The 13,223-nt window shown below is 38.9% G+C and overlaps 1 protein-coding gene across 1 annotated transcript; it reads right to left on the reverse strand.

Annotated features, from left to right (window-relative positions):
- Positions 1 to 1,200: 1,200 nt before the first annotated feature.
- On the reverse strand, positions 1,201 to 12,651 carry LOC138167961 (zinc finger protein 420-like). The gene is made up of 3 exons (XM_069096940.1): positions 12,499 to 12,651; positions 7,891 to 7,982; positions 1,201 to 3,558 (listed from the first exon to the last, which is right to left on the reverse strand). Exon 3 carries the CDS (start codon positions 3,329 to 3,331, stop codon positions 1,697 to 1,699), a length of 1,635 nt encoding a protein of 544 aa, XP_068953041.1. The 5' UTR covers positions 3,332 to 3,558; positions 7,891 to 7,982; positions 12,499 to 12,651; the 3' UTR covers positions 1,201 to 1,696.
- Between the last annotated feature and the right edge of the window lie 572 nt (positions 12,652 to 13,223).

A 13,223-nucleotide genomic window follows, 5' to 3' on the forward strand; every position in this document is an offset into this window, starting at 1 on the left:
GGAAAAGGAGTAATATCAATGGCTGGGAGATTGCAAGAATATTCAAACTTGTTTAGCACAGGGTCTAATTCTATTATATTTTGCACTATAACTATTACACACATATTGTAAGAGGATAGCTCCAAGAGAGGAGAAGTTTCGAGTGCCATTTATATTAAAAAATTTCTGGTAATGATATAATCTCCCTGGGTACCACATAGTGCTTTAAACATAACAGGTACAAAATAAAAGATTGCTGAATAGAGTTAAGAGCAAAAAAGACAGAAGAAGATTGAGATGTATCAAATGAGAAGCAGAAGCAATAAGGGGTTGTATGTTTACAACTAAAGATAATACTTGTTATGTCAATTCTTTCTTCATATCTGATGAACTAAACAGATGACAGTCCTTCCCATGAGAAGGTTAAATGATTTAATCACATTTTGTTTCAGTACAGATACTAACATTTAGCAAAGCTAGAAACATTGCACATATGGATTTCATGCCACTGTATTTAGAGATGGGAGGGATAACTAAAACTTTAAGTGTCAGAGTCGGGATTCAAAAAGGTTTCAGGCTATAATTCATGGCCAACTGTAATGAAAACTAAATGTAAAGTCCTATATCTGATTACCAGATATATGAATAAAAAATTAAAAGAGATGGTTAGAAAATAATTCACATGAAAAATATCTAGGGGTTTTGGAGGATTTCAAACTCAGTATGATCCAAGAAAGTGATATGGAACCCTAAAATATCTACTGTATCTATCAAAAAGGCTAACATGATATTAGGCTGAATTAATATAGGCATGACCTCAATCTGGACTACTGTATTCGTTGCAAGGCACATATTTTTAAGAGGATATCGAAAACCTGAACTGATTTAGGGGGCAACGAGACAGTGGAGAAAATGAAGATAATTTCAATTCAGTTGAAGAATGTAGTGAGGTTCAGTGGTTCTAAACTTTTGCTATCAGGACCCTCAGTACCAGGCCCTTCCCCCTTGCTCCCCCAACAAAGAACTTTATTGATATAGATTATATCTACATTCACCACATCAAAAATTAAAATATCACATTATTATTATGAAAATAGTTTTGACCTTGAGAAAACTCTTAAAAAGAGGTCCTGGACCACAGTTTGAGAACCACTAGTCTGGGGAAAATAAAACTTTGGGGAAGGCATGATGGCTCACATTAAGTATCACAAAGGGATAAAATGAGGTAAAAGTACGAAATTTTATTGTCACCAAAGCAGAACTAAAAGTAATGGCTTAAATACACAGACAGGCAGATTTCAGTATAATGTAAGGAAAAAAATCTGAACAAAATGTTGTCTAAACAGGTAATAACCTACCTCAGGAGGTAAAAGAATCCCTATCATTGGAGGTCTTCAAGTTGAGATTGGATAACTATTTGACAGGGATAGAGTGAGAGGATTCCTTTTTGATTTACAGGCTGAGATCAGATGACTTCTGATGATCTAACACCTCAGAAAAGTTGTGAGATCTAAATATGATGTATTGCTAAATATAAACTAAAGGAAGGGTGTTTCAAGTGCACAAATGCAGGTTTACATTTATAGTTTTTCTTGCATATGGTTCTCTAATGTAGTTTAAGGCATGAAGTCCAATCTGAGTCTTTTCTATACTTAGCAGTCATTCAGTTTCTTTCCAGGCAACTTTATATGGCTTAAAGTATTAGAAAGTTTTCATATTAATTACTTTGGTTGGATTTCTCATCAGCATGAGTTCTCTGATGTAGAATAAGATTACAACTCCTACGATAAGTTTTCCCACACTGATTACATTCTAAAAGCTTCACTCTAGTATGAATGACTTGATGCTGAACAAGAGCTGACTTCTGAGTGAAAGCTTTCCCACATTCATGGCATTTATAAGGTTTCTCACCAGTGTGAATTCTCCTGTGACTGATAAGAGTTGAACTTTGAGTGAAGGCTTTCCCACATTCCTGACATTTATAAGGCTTCTCACCAGTGTGGACTCTCCTGTGCCTGATAAGAAGGGAACTTGAAGTGAAGGCTTTCCCACATTCAGTACATTTGTGGGGCTTTTTTCCAGTATGAATTCTCTGGTGCAGCCTAAGTAGTGAGCTTTGACTAAAGGATTTCCCACATTCATCACACCCATAAGGTTTTTCTCCAGTATGCATTCTTTGATGTTGAATAAGCTGTGAGCTCTGAACAAAGGCTCTACCACATTCATCACATCCATAGGGCTTCTCTCCAGTATGAATTCTCTGATGCTGAATAACTTGTGAACTCTGAAAGAAGCCTTTACCACACACATAACATTTATAGGGTTTCTCTTCAGTGTGAATTCTCTGATGTAAAATAAGGCCTGAGGTGCAACTGAAACCTTTTGAACATTTAGGACATTTATATGGTTTCTCTCCAGTGTGTACTGACTGATGTCGAGTAAGACGTGAGCGCCAACTGAAGGCTTTCCCACACTCATTACATTTGTATGGTTTTACTCCAGTATGAACTATCTGATGCTGATCAAGAGTTGAACGTCCACTGAATGATTTCCCACATTCCTTACACTTGTAGGGTCTTTCTCCAGTGTGAATTCTCTGGTGTCGAATAAGGTGCAAATTCTGAATAAAGGCTTCTCCACAATCATTACATTTATAAGGTCTCTCTCCAGTGTGAATTCTTTGATGTTCAATAAGTGTTGATCTTCGACTGAAAGTTTTTCCACATGCATTACATGCATGAAGCCTCTCTCCTGTATGAATTCTCTGATGTGATACAAGCTGAGAATTCTGGACAAAGGCTTTTCCACATTTATCACATCCATAAGGTTTCTCTCCAGTATGAATTCTTTGATGTTGAATAAGGTTTGATCTCTGACTAAATGTTTTCTGACATTCATTACATTCAAATGGCTTATCTCCAGTATGAGTTCTCTGATGTCCATTAAGCTGTGACTTCACACTGAAAGTTTTACCACATTGATCACATCTAAAAGGTTTTTCTCCAGTGTGATTTAACTGATGTTGAATAAGCCGGTAGCTACAAGTGAAAGCTTTTGAACATTTATTACATTTATATGGTTTTTCTCCAGTATGAATTTTTTGATGTTCTTTCAAGTATGAGCTTCGAGTATAAATTTTTCCACACTCATTACATCTGTGAGATTTTTCTCCAGTGTGAATTCTTGGGTGTAAAACAAGGTCTGCATTCTGCTCAAAGTTTTTGCCACAATTGTCATATACATTGGCCTTTTCTTTTGTTATTCCCTTCTGATGTCCAATGAGTGCTGATTCTGCCCCAAATTCATTACATTTTTTGGTGATGCCCTCTATAGTGCTTTTCTTGTGAGTCATAATGGCTTCACTGAAACCTTTATTGAGGGAAGAGCATTTCCTCAAAATCACTGCTGTAGAATTTCTCTAATAAATGTTTATGCTCCTCTCAGGTTTAAAATTTTCTCCAAACTCATGTTCTTCAGAGAAATCCTTTAGGATTATTTCCAGTGTTTCTCCATTTGACTCTACTCTTTGGAAATTTCCTTCTTTTTCGTATAAGTGCTTATTCTCAGTTCTTTACAAATCTGAAACAAGAAATTGAAAATATAATGTTCTCTATGCTGAGAAAAAAATTTAATAGACTAGGAATGGAATCACTGACACTTCTTTTAAGCACTATATATGGCTTTCCTTGTTCTCAGAACTAACACAAAATCTAAAAAGAAAGTAAAGTGTTGGAAGGAGGAAGCAGGAGAAATTGAGTAGAGATATAATCTAGGTAAGGGGCATAATGAACAGAAAGTAAACCAGCTGAGGAGGGTGGAACATTTGATCAGTGGAATAGATTAAGCAGGGGAGCTGGGAAGGAACAAGAAATTTTCATGTATAAGCAGAGTGTATGGAAGACAAGATAAGTTTTCAGTAAGTATGTGATAGATAATAAGGTCAGAAGTGAGATGGCCTGAATAGATAGATGAGAATTATCTGATGGGGAAGTAATTAGAATGATAGAGAAACAGAAAAGAATGCTTCATTAGGTAGTAAGTTCCTAGGCACCAGAGGAATTTGCAAAGAAAACAATTAAATTGGTGCTAACAAAGAAGAAAGAGGAGGAGAATCAGCATAGTGAACCCAAAAAATATTGGATTTGGCATGACAGAACCTCTGTTGAAATCCTGCCTCTGATACTTACAAGCTGTGTAACATCAGACAAGTCCCTTTACTGCCCTAACCATGTTTCCTCCCCTAAAATTTGAAAAGGCTAGGCCCATTCCTATAAATACTATAAAACTATGAGGGCAAGGTAGGTGAATTGTGACACAGAAGCTGAGATTCCAGGGAAATGTTACAAGGAAAAACAGTGGGAAAGACAGTCAAAGATGATGGTGTCTAATTCTGTCTCTGAAATTAGGAAAGCCATTCTGTCAGGAAAAAGTCAACAGTTGCAAGAACCACTTTTTTTTTTTCAAAAGAAAAGAGAATAGGGTCCTTTAATATCTCTCTTGTTTTCAAAGATGTTTCAAATATCACTGAAAGTGCTTTAACAATCAAAAACACTGAGTTCATCTAGGTGACTTGAATTTATTAAGAGCAACTAGGTTCATTCTTACTATCTCTGCTTATTTTGGGTATCAATTCCATATTAGCCCTTTGAATTCTATTCCTCCCAGGGTAAGACATTCTTTTTGGAATAAAAGTGAAGCAAAATTAAAATTGAGCCACTCTGTCTTCTTTCTCTCTTCAGTTATCATCATCATCCCATTCAACTCAAGCAACAGGACTATCTCTTTTTTGGTCCTCCCCTTTTCTCCCAATATAGCTTCTAATAAAGAAATTTTTAAATGTCTTTATTGCTGTTCTCATCCACCCTACCTCATTCTGGATTTTAGCGTGTCTGATAACTACTTTCATAAGACAATACCATGCTTTTCTTCTCATGCTCTATTACCTGTCTTTGCTTCCATATTTTATACATGACTTTTAAAATCTGAGTTGGTAAGTTCCCTATGCATCTACATTAGTGTCATCAGATAATTCCTATTTTTGTTTCACATTGACATTCTTCCCTTTGTATGCCTAGAATTTCATTCTCAAGAGATTTCCTATCTCTCCTAAACTAGCTTTTTCTACAGAATTTAATCTATGGCATCCTACCTATTTTCCTCTGAATTCTTGGAGTTCTGCATTCCCAAAATCTAGGTCTACTGTGTGTTCTATCGAGAAAAAATAGTAAACTATAGGACAAAGCAGTCATTTCCCTCCAACCAGCATCTCTCTGTTAGTGAGAAGCAGCTCACATTTGGAATTTCCCCTGGTTGGCTCCCCTACCTTTTGAAGAATATTCTCAGTAAGGTACATCAGTAAACTGTTAGCTACTCTGCTTTGTGTAGAAAGAGAGCTTAAGCAGATGTCTTTTAAATAACCAGTCTCCTCCTACTTCTCACTCTTCTTCTTACCCTGAACAAGATTATTAGCCTATGATCACCGTTGTAGAAATCACATACTAATTGAGTTTACTCTTGAACTAATCCCTAGTCAGATCCTGCTGTCACTCTATCTTTACAATAGTCTATATAAGGTTTTTCATTATCACCTCAAACCAAAAATAAAGAAAAAGCCACAGCTTGGCCAGAGGATGGCCACCCTTACCTGACTTCCCCATGTGGGTTAGCAAAGGCATCATCCCATTCATCCCTACCCACTGGAAATGGTTCCCAAATTGTTTCCTCTCTGAATCCTCAACACTTTCATTGGTCAACTCTTCAGCCTCCTACTATTCCCAGTCAGGGAACTTGTCACCTCTAATCTAGATTACAAACAATAAAACAGGAACATCTCAGATTTATAGAGCTGTTCAAGGTTTACAGAAAACCCCAGTAACCTGTTAAGGTAGGTAGTGCACATTCTATCATCCACATTTTCCCCCATAAGTAAAGTAACTAAAGCTAAGACTAATTGTTTCCCCACAGTCACATACCTATTATGTGTTTGAACTAAAATTCCAGTCTAGGTTTTCTTTATTCCAAGTCCAGTGCTCTTTTCATTACCATGCTGCTATTTATCTGACACCCAGGACCCAGACTTCTCCACTTGTCATGAATACTTACAAAATTCCTAGGAATATTTTTAGATACTAGACAGTTCATAAATCTGGAAGTGAAAGTTAGTCTTTTTATACATGGCTATGGACAGTCCACCTGAGACAATGTTGATGCTGTCCTACTAAGTCCTTTTTCAAGGACTTCCCTAGGGAGCACAGAATGATCTTGATCTTCATTTCCCTCTGCTTTTTCTCAAAGCAAGCTCTTTTGATTTATCTATCTATTGTCTTGAGGGAATTTTCCACTGCAATATTAGATACAGACAGTCAGTGAACAAGCATTTATTTAGTGGTTACTATGTGCCAGGCATTGTGCTAAGCACAGGGGAGACAGAGAAAGGCAAAGAAAGAAAAAAGAAAAATAAAAAAAGACAAAACTTGTTACTCTGACAAAAAGCTCACATTTTCACAGGAGGGGCAACATGAAAACAATTATGTATATAGAGTACAATTATAGGGTAGAAGGAAGAATACCTCGAAAATCTGAATAATTATGGCAATAAGGATAATTTTAATTACATGCAATTATATAAATTTTTCACTATCAAAAACTAAGGTAGCCAAAAGTAGGAAAACAGGATCCAGGGGGAAAATTTTAACAGCAAGTTTTTCTGATACAGGCCTCTTTTCTCAAATGAATAAGAAACTGATCCAAATCTATAAAAAAAGAGAGGGGAATGCCACACTAATTAAGATTAAAGGATATGAACAGACAGTTTTCAAAAGAAGAAATCAAAGCTCTCCATACTTACATGAAAAAATGTTCTAAATTACTATTGAAAAGCAAATTAAAACTCTGAGGTATCACCTCATATCTATCATGCCTGACTAATGTGAAAGAAAAGGAAAAGGACAAATGGTGGAGGGGATAAAGAAAAATAGAGACACTAATGTATTGTTGGTAGAGCTGTGAACTGGACAACCATTCTACAGAACAATTGGGAACTATGTTCAAAGGGCTATAAAACTGTGCATACCCTGTGAAGCCACAGTACCACTATCAGTTCTGTATCACAAAGAGATAAAAAAAATTAGGAAAACCACCTCTATGTACAAAAATATTAACAGAAGCTCTCTGTATGTTGGCAAGGCATTGGAAATTGAGGACATGCTCATCAGCTGGGGTATGACTGAACCAGATGTGGCTTACGATTGTGACAGAGTACTATTATGCTATAAGACACGACGAGAAGGATGACTTCAGAAAAACCTAGGAAGGCTTATATGCAAGACCGATGGAAAGTAAAGTGAGTGGTACCAGGAAAACATTGTACACAGTAAGTGTGATATTATAATGATGGTCAACTGAGAAAGACTCTACTACTCTACCACTACTCTAATCAGTACAATGATCCAAGATAATTCCAAAGGACTCATAAAAAAAAATTACTATCTATATCAAGAAACAGAACAAAGGAACTCTGAATGTAGTCTGAAGCATATTTTGAGTTAGTGTTTCTTCCCTTTTTTGGTGACATTGCTAAAATGGACACTGAAGAGCAAGGAGAAAAACACAGGATTTAGAGCTGGGAATGACCTCAGAGATCCATACAGTTCAACTTCTTCCTTTTTCAAATGACAAAATGAAGACTCAGAAGCTGGAAATCCTGTTCATGGGGAAGGAAACAGGATATATTGATTTGTGCTAGGAACTCGGAGGTGCTGGAAGGAGGGGAAAGAACAAAAGAGAATCCCTGCCCACGTTTACAATGGGAACAGATGGCTGAGCTGATGTTTCAACTCAGGTCTTCTGACTCCACATGCAGCAAGCACTCTTCTGGGGAACAATTTCAGGAACTCAGGAAGGGCAACTCACCTGGGACTTGGCCATCTATGGGAGCAGAGATGCCGTCACCTGGACTTTTAGGTTCTCTTAGTGGAAGTGCAGGCCCTGGGGAACACGTGAAGCTAAAGAAAGAAAAACATAAATGAGAACAGCTTTGGTATGAAATTCATTTCTCACATGATTCTTCTAACAGAAAACTCAAGAGCCCCTATACATAGTCTTATGTTTGGTGACTAACTGTTCTTGTCATTAAGTCACCTGTGCAACAAAGGTAATATGAGGAGGCTAGGTGGCACAGTGAATAGAGCTCCGGCCCTGGAGTCAGGAGGACCTGAGTTCAAATCCAGCCTCAGACAATTGACACAAAAATCTAGCTGTGTGACTTTGGGCAAGTCACTTAACCCCAACTGCCCTCCAAAGCGCAAAAAAAAAATGTTCAGGGGCAGCTAGGTGGCTCAGCGAGTAAGAGCACCTGCTCCAGTATTGGGATGACCTGGGGATCAAATCCGGGCTCAGATACTTAGCACCACACCCAGAAATAACTGGCCGTGTAAACTTGAGCAAATTACTTAACCCCGATTGCTCATAAAAAAAAAAAAAAAACAGAGGTAATACAAAATATTATAAATGAAGAAGTTAGCCCCAAAGGGAAGAAAGGAAGGAAAGAAAAAGGGGGTGAGGAAAGGAAGACAAAATGGAAGAAAGGAAGGAATGACAGAAAGAAGGAAGGAATATGGGAAAGAAGAATAGAAGGAATGAGGAAAGGAAGAAGGAAGGATGGATTTACTAAGCATCTCTTATGTGCCAAACATTCTACAGATATTATCTCATTTAATCCTCACAACAGCCCAACCCAAGATGTAGTTTCAATTTTTATCTCCATGTTAGTATTAGTAAATCTGAGGCAGATAGTGGTTAAGTGACTTGCCTACATAGCTAGTAAATGTCTGGGGCCATACTTGAATTCAGATCTTTCTGACTCCAGACCCAGAGCTCCATCCACTGCACCACCTAGCTGCTTTAGAAGAATGTACACCTTGCTAGGAGAGCCAAAGAATCTGACCACTTGTAAAAGGTAGTAGGTCTTTTCAGTAATTCACTAATAAACACTGAGCTCTGAACATAAGTAATCACCAAGAAGATAACTGCAAGCTGATACACCTGCATTTGTTGCAGAGGATAAAGTAGAAAATTCTAGGTAAAGGTGCAGAAAAGTCTTCAAACAAAGTCAACATAGATGTTTACACTCAGTGACTATATTACTAGGGTAGGCAAAAGGGAAAGGTGAAAAATATGGTTTCAGATTAAGAAGACAAAAACTTGTAGGCTACTCAGAGGCCTCATGCCTACATGTTATGGATACTTTTTTTCAAAAAAGAAAAAAATCAGAAGGCACTGATTGTGGAGAATTGAGCAACTGGGGGTGGAGCCAAGATGGCTGAGAAAAAGCAGGAACCTGGTTGAACTCCTGATCCTACCACCTCTAATACCTGTAAAATATGACTCTAAACAAATTTTAGAATCACACAAAACTGGGAGCTGAACCCAGTCATGAGTGAGCCATTCAGGCCCAGACCCACCAAATAGGTCAGCTATTATTATTTATTAGGATTGCAAATAGCACACTACAAAATAGAAAAAGCACTAAAGGAGAAGACAAATCTTCCAAAAGGTCATCCCAAGGGAATTTAGAGATGAAGACTGAAGAAGGACAACAGATAAAAAATAAAATAGATATGACAGCACTCTTACAGCAATAAAGGCTCACTATACATGCCATAGGTAGACTCTAGAATCTGTAAAATGAGAATAATGGTACCCTATAGGTTTCAAAGGGGTATTGTGAGGAAAAAATGAGATAACACCTATGTCAACAGGTAATCAAAATGTCACAAGACTTATGTAAAAACCCAGTTTATTACAAGAGAGATGAACACGCATGTGGAACCCAAAGAATTCACAGTCCTTACACAGGTTTGCTTATTTATGACAGTAAGAGGAGAAGAAAATGGGAAGGGGTGTGGCATGGGAGGGGAAAAGTACAGAAATTTCTCTTGAAGGGGAGGGGCAAGGCAATGGCAAAAGTCATATTCTTTTGCCTTAGGAACTGCTAGACTATGAAGACAGAAGGGGTCCACTTTATCTGTAAAGGACCCAAGATGTAGTTTATGCATAAAAATGCATAAGCATTTTTATCAGCCTATCACAGACTGGCTGGCACCTGTCTTCCTTCCCAAGGACACAAAGGGAATATAGATTGGCATGCAAAAAATAAATTATGACAGCTGAGTTACAGCTAAAGGTCATCTTTGACACATTCAAGGCCTCCTGCATGCTCTGGGACCAGTATTTCTGAAAAATACGGTAATTCAAAAAGACAAGTTCAAGGTACCCCTTTAACAATCTTTAACATCTGCAAAGTTCTTTTCAAACTTTAAAGCACTACATAAATGCTAGCTAGCTATTATATATTTGACATGTAAATTGTAATTTACATGTTTTTTCCCTCATTCAAATTTAGGCTCCTAGCGGGCAGGGAATGTTTTTTCCCTTTCCTGGTATCCTCAGAACTTAAGACAAATGTCTGGCACTGACTGAAGGTGATCTGATTACAAGTCCATTTCATAACTACAGCCTTACTGAAATATACCTATTATTGCATTAGATAAGAAATACTGAACTACTTAAAATGTTGCTTCAGACCCATTTCTTAGGTTGGAGGTTTTTAGTGTTTTAGCTGACATTTGTTATGGGCCTATGCCTATGTCACCCATGCCAAATGTATTTTCTAACTGAGAAGAATCTTCCATTTTATCTAATATAGACATAAAGTAATATTTTGCAACTACTGTATTATTGATAATGATATACTAATATTATTAGTAAATGGCCACTTGAAATAGCATGTCAGTGATAGCTGAAAGATTATGAGAAAAGGAAAGACTGTACAACTGAACAAATGTCTCAACTTCCAAAATTGGAAAGAAAACAAGAGTCTACAAACTACAAATTATACTTCAGCAATTTTGATTTTAATTCCTCAGAACAATTTAGGATGGGTTATTAAAGAAATAGCTAAATGTTAAAGAGGTATCTCTTTAATAACAGGTTATTAAAGAGACATCGTGAAAAGGAAGCAGTAATTAAAAAAAAAAACCAGAATGGCTTCATGAAGAATGATTTGCTTTCTGAGAGATTTAGGAACCTAGTACATCAGGGGAAATCTATAGCTAATGTGCCTAGAGTTCAGCAAGACATCTTAATCTCTGAACAATTTTTAGTTTTAAATTATTAAAATCTCTTCTCACAAAGTATCTCTAAAAGATAAAATTTAAGGTTCCTTTCACAGAAAAGGTGCAAATATATAGCCTACACAGTAATACAATTAGATTGATTGGAGCTAGTGAATCAGCCATATTCTGAATTCTTATTAATGGCTCCATTATCACTTTGGCAAGAGATCACATATAGTGCCTAAAAGGATCTCTGCATGAGTATGTATTCTTTGACATTTTTATTAATAAAATGAAATAAGGTAAAGATGGTATGTTCATAATATTTTAGGTGGCAGATCTGGAAGAGATAAATAATACACAATGGATGTCACGATTCAAAAAGAACTTGGCAGGCTAGAGCAGGGGTGGGGAACCTGTGGCCTTCAGGCCACAAGTGGCCCTCTACGTCCTCAATTACAGCCCTATGACTGAACCCAAACTTCAAAGTTCCCCACCTCTGGGCTAGAGAATTGGGTTGACTTTAAAAAGATGAAATTCAGCGAAGAAAATTTAAAGTCTTACACTGAGGATCAAAAAATCAATTTCTCAAATGAAAATACAAAATGGAAACTGTTAAATTGACCAATAATAGAGGCCACATAAAAGCTGCTTAAGGGCCAGGACTGTTCCATTTCCACTGTTGTATTATCTTCAGTTTAGCTTAATAAAAGGTTCCTTGAATTGATCAACACTGCACTGGGCTCTGCACAGAGTGAAGCCCATGGAGAGCACAGCAGACACTAAGCAGCTAAGAGCCAGTGAAGCAGCAATGGATGGCCTAAGTGACTGGTGGAAGGATTTTCTAACATTCATTTGCCCCAGGGCACCTGTTAGGACATAAAGGGTTAATGATGATGGCTGGCATTTATGTCTGCTGTAAATTTGCAAAGCCCTCTGCATAAATGATCTCATTTGAGCCTCACAACCCTGTGAGGGAGGCATTAAAGGGATCATTATCCAATTTTACAGGGAAGGAAACTTTCCAACTTGCTAGGGTCACATTGCTGGCAAATGTCAGGGGCAGGATTTGAACCCACCTTTGCCTGCCTCCAAGTCCACTGCAGCCAGCCGCGGGGCCCCCACCAGTGACAGCCCCAGGGTTTTCCCCCTTTCACACACACTCGCCCCTCATCTGTCTGCTTCATTTATTTTGGGCCCCAGACTGACCCACCTAGTTACACCCTCCCCTTTTTACAGAGAAGGAAACTGAGGTCTAGAGGGAAGGAGGGGCTTGTCCAGGGTCACACTGGGACCAAGTGGCAGAGTCGAGACCCAGAGATCAGCGCCTCCCAGGCTAGGGCTCTTCCCACTGCCCACCCCCCAAGAACACCCGGCCCTCACCCCGACCCCGGCCTGGACTCACCCTCAGCTCGCTTCGGGGCGCGCGGCCTACCCGGCTGCGGAAGGGAAAGATCCCTTTGTAACCACAGTTACAGGGAGAAGAACTGCACGGAAACCAACTCAACCAGGGCCGGAAGCAGCTTCTGAGTCTGACCCTTCTAGGATGCCTGGAGGACTCCAGCATCTCTATGGTCCTCCCCAACCCTCTTCTGGAAAGCCTAGGAGCTGACCAGAGCCCAGAGCAGGGACGCCAAGGAGGAAGTCCTCCCTAGATCTCTCCCTCACTGGCCGCTCCCGGGGTCCTCACGTCACTGCCTTCCTCCTGGTGCCCTGACCCGGACATTTAGTCTGAGGGGGAGCCTTACCACGAGGGTCCACAAAGCTGTAGGAGGATGGAGGACACGCGCATTTTCTCCCCCTCACTCCTTCCAAAGGTTAACCGCCCATCAAAAGGAGATCAGCCAATCCTTGCCCCCACTGAACGTCAGCATCACAGACTCAGCACAGGAAAGCTCCTCAGAGCCCATCTAGTCCAACCTGTGCTTGGACCTGAATGCCCTCTGCAATATGCCCTACGAATGGCCATCTGACCTTTGAAGACCCCCTGCTACCTCCAGAGTCAGCTCATTCCGCTCTGGGAAAGCTAATTGTTGGGACGTTTTCCCTAACACCAAACATATTTTTCTCTCTGCAGTTTCCACCCACTGCTCCTAGAGGGAATTAGTATTCAAGGTATTTTCGCGCAGC

The sequence above is a fragment of the Petaurus breviceps genome, unplaced genomic scaffold, assembly GCF_028583685.1.
Source record: "Petaurus breviceps papuanus isolate PSGF00001 unplaced genomic scaffold, PetGlider_PUasm1.0 339, whole genome shotgun sequence".
Lineage (NCBI taxonomy): Eukaryota > Metazoa > Chordata > Mammalia > Diprotodontia > Petauridae > Petaurus > Petaurus breviceps.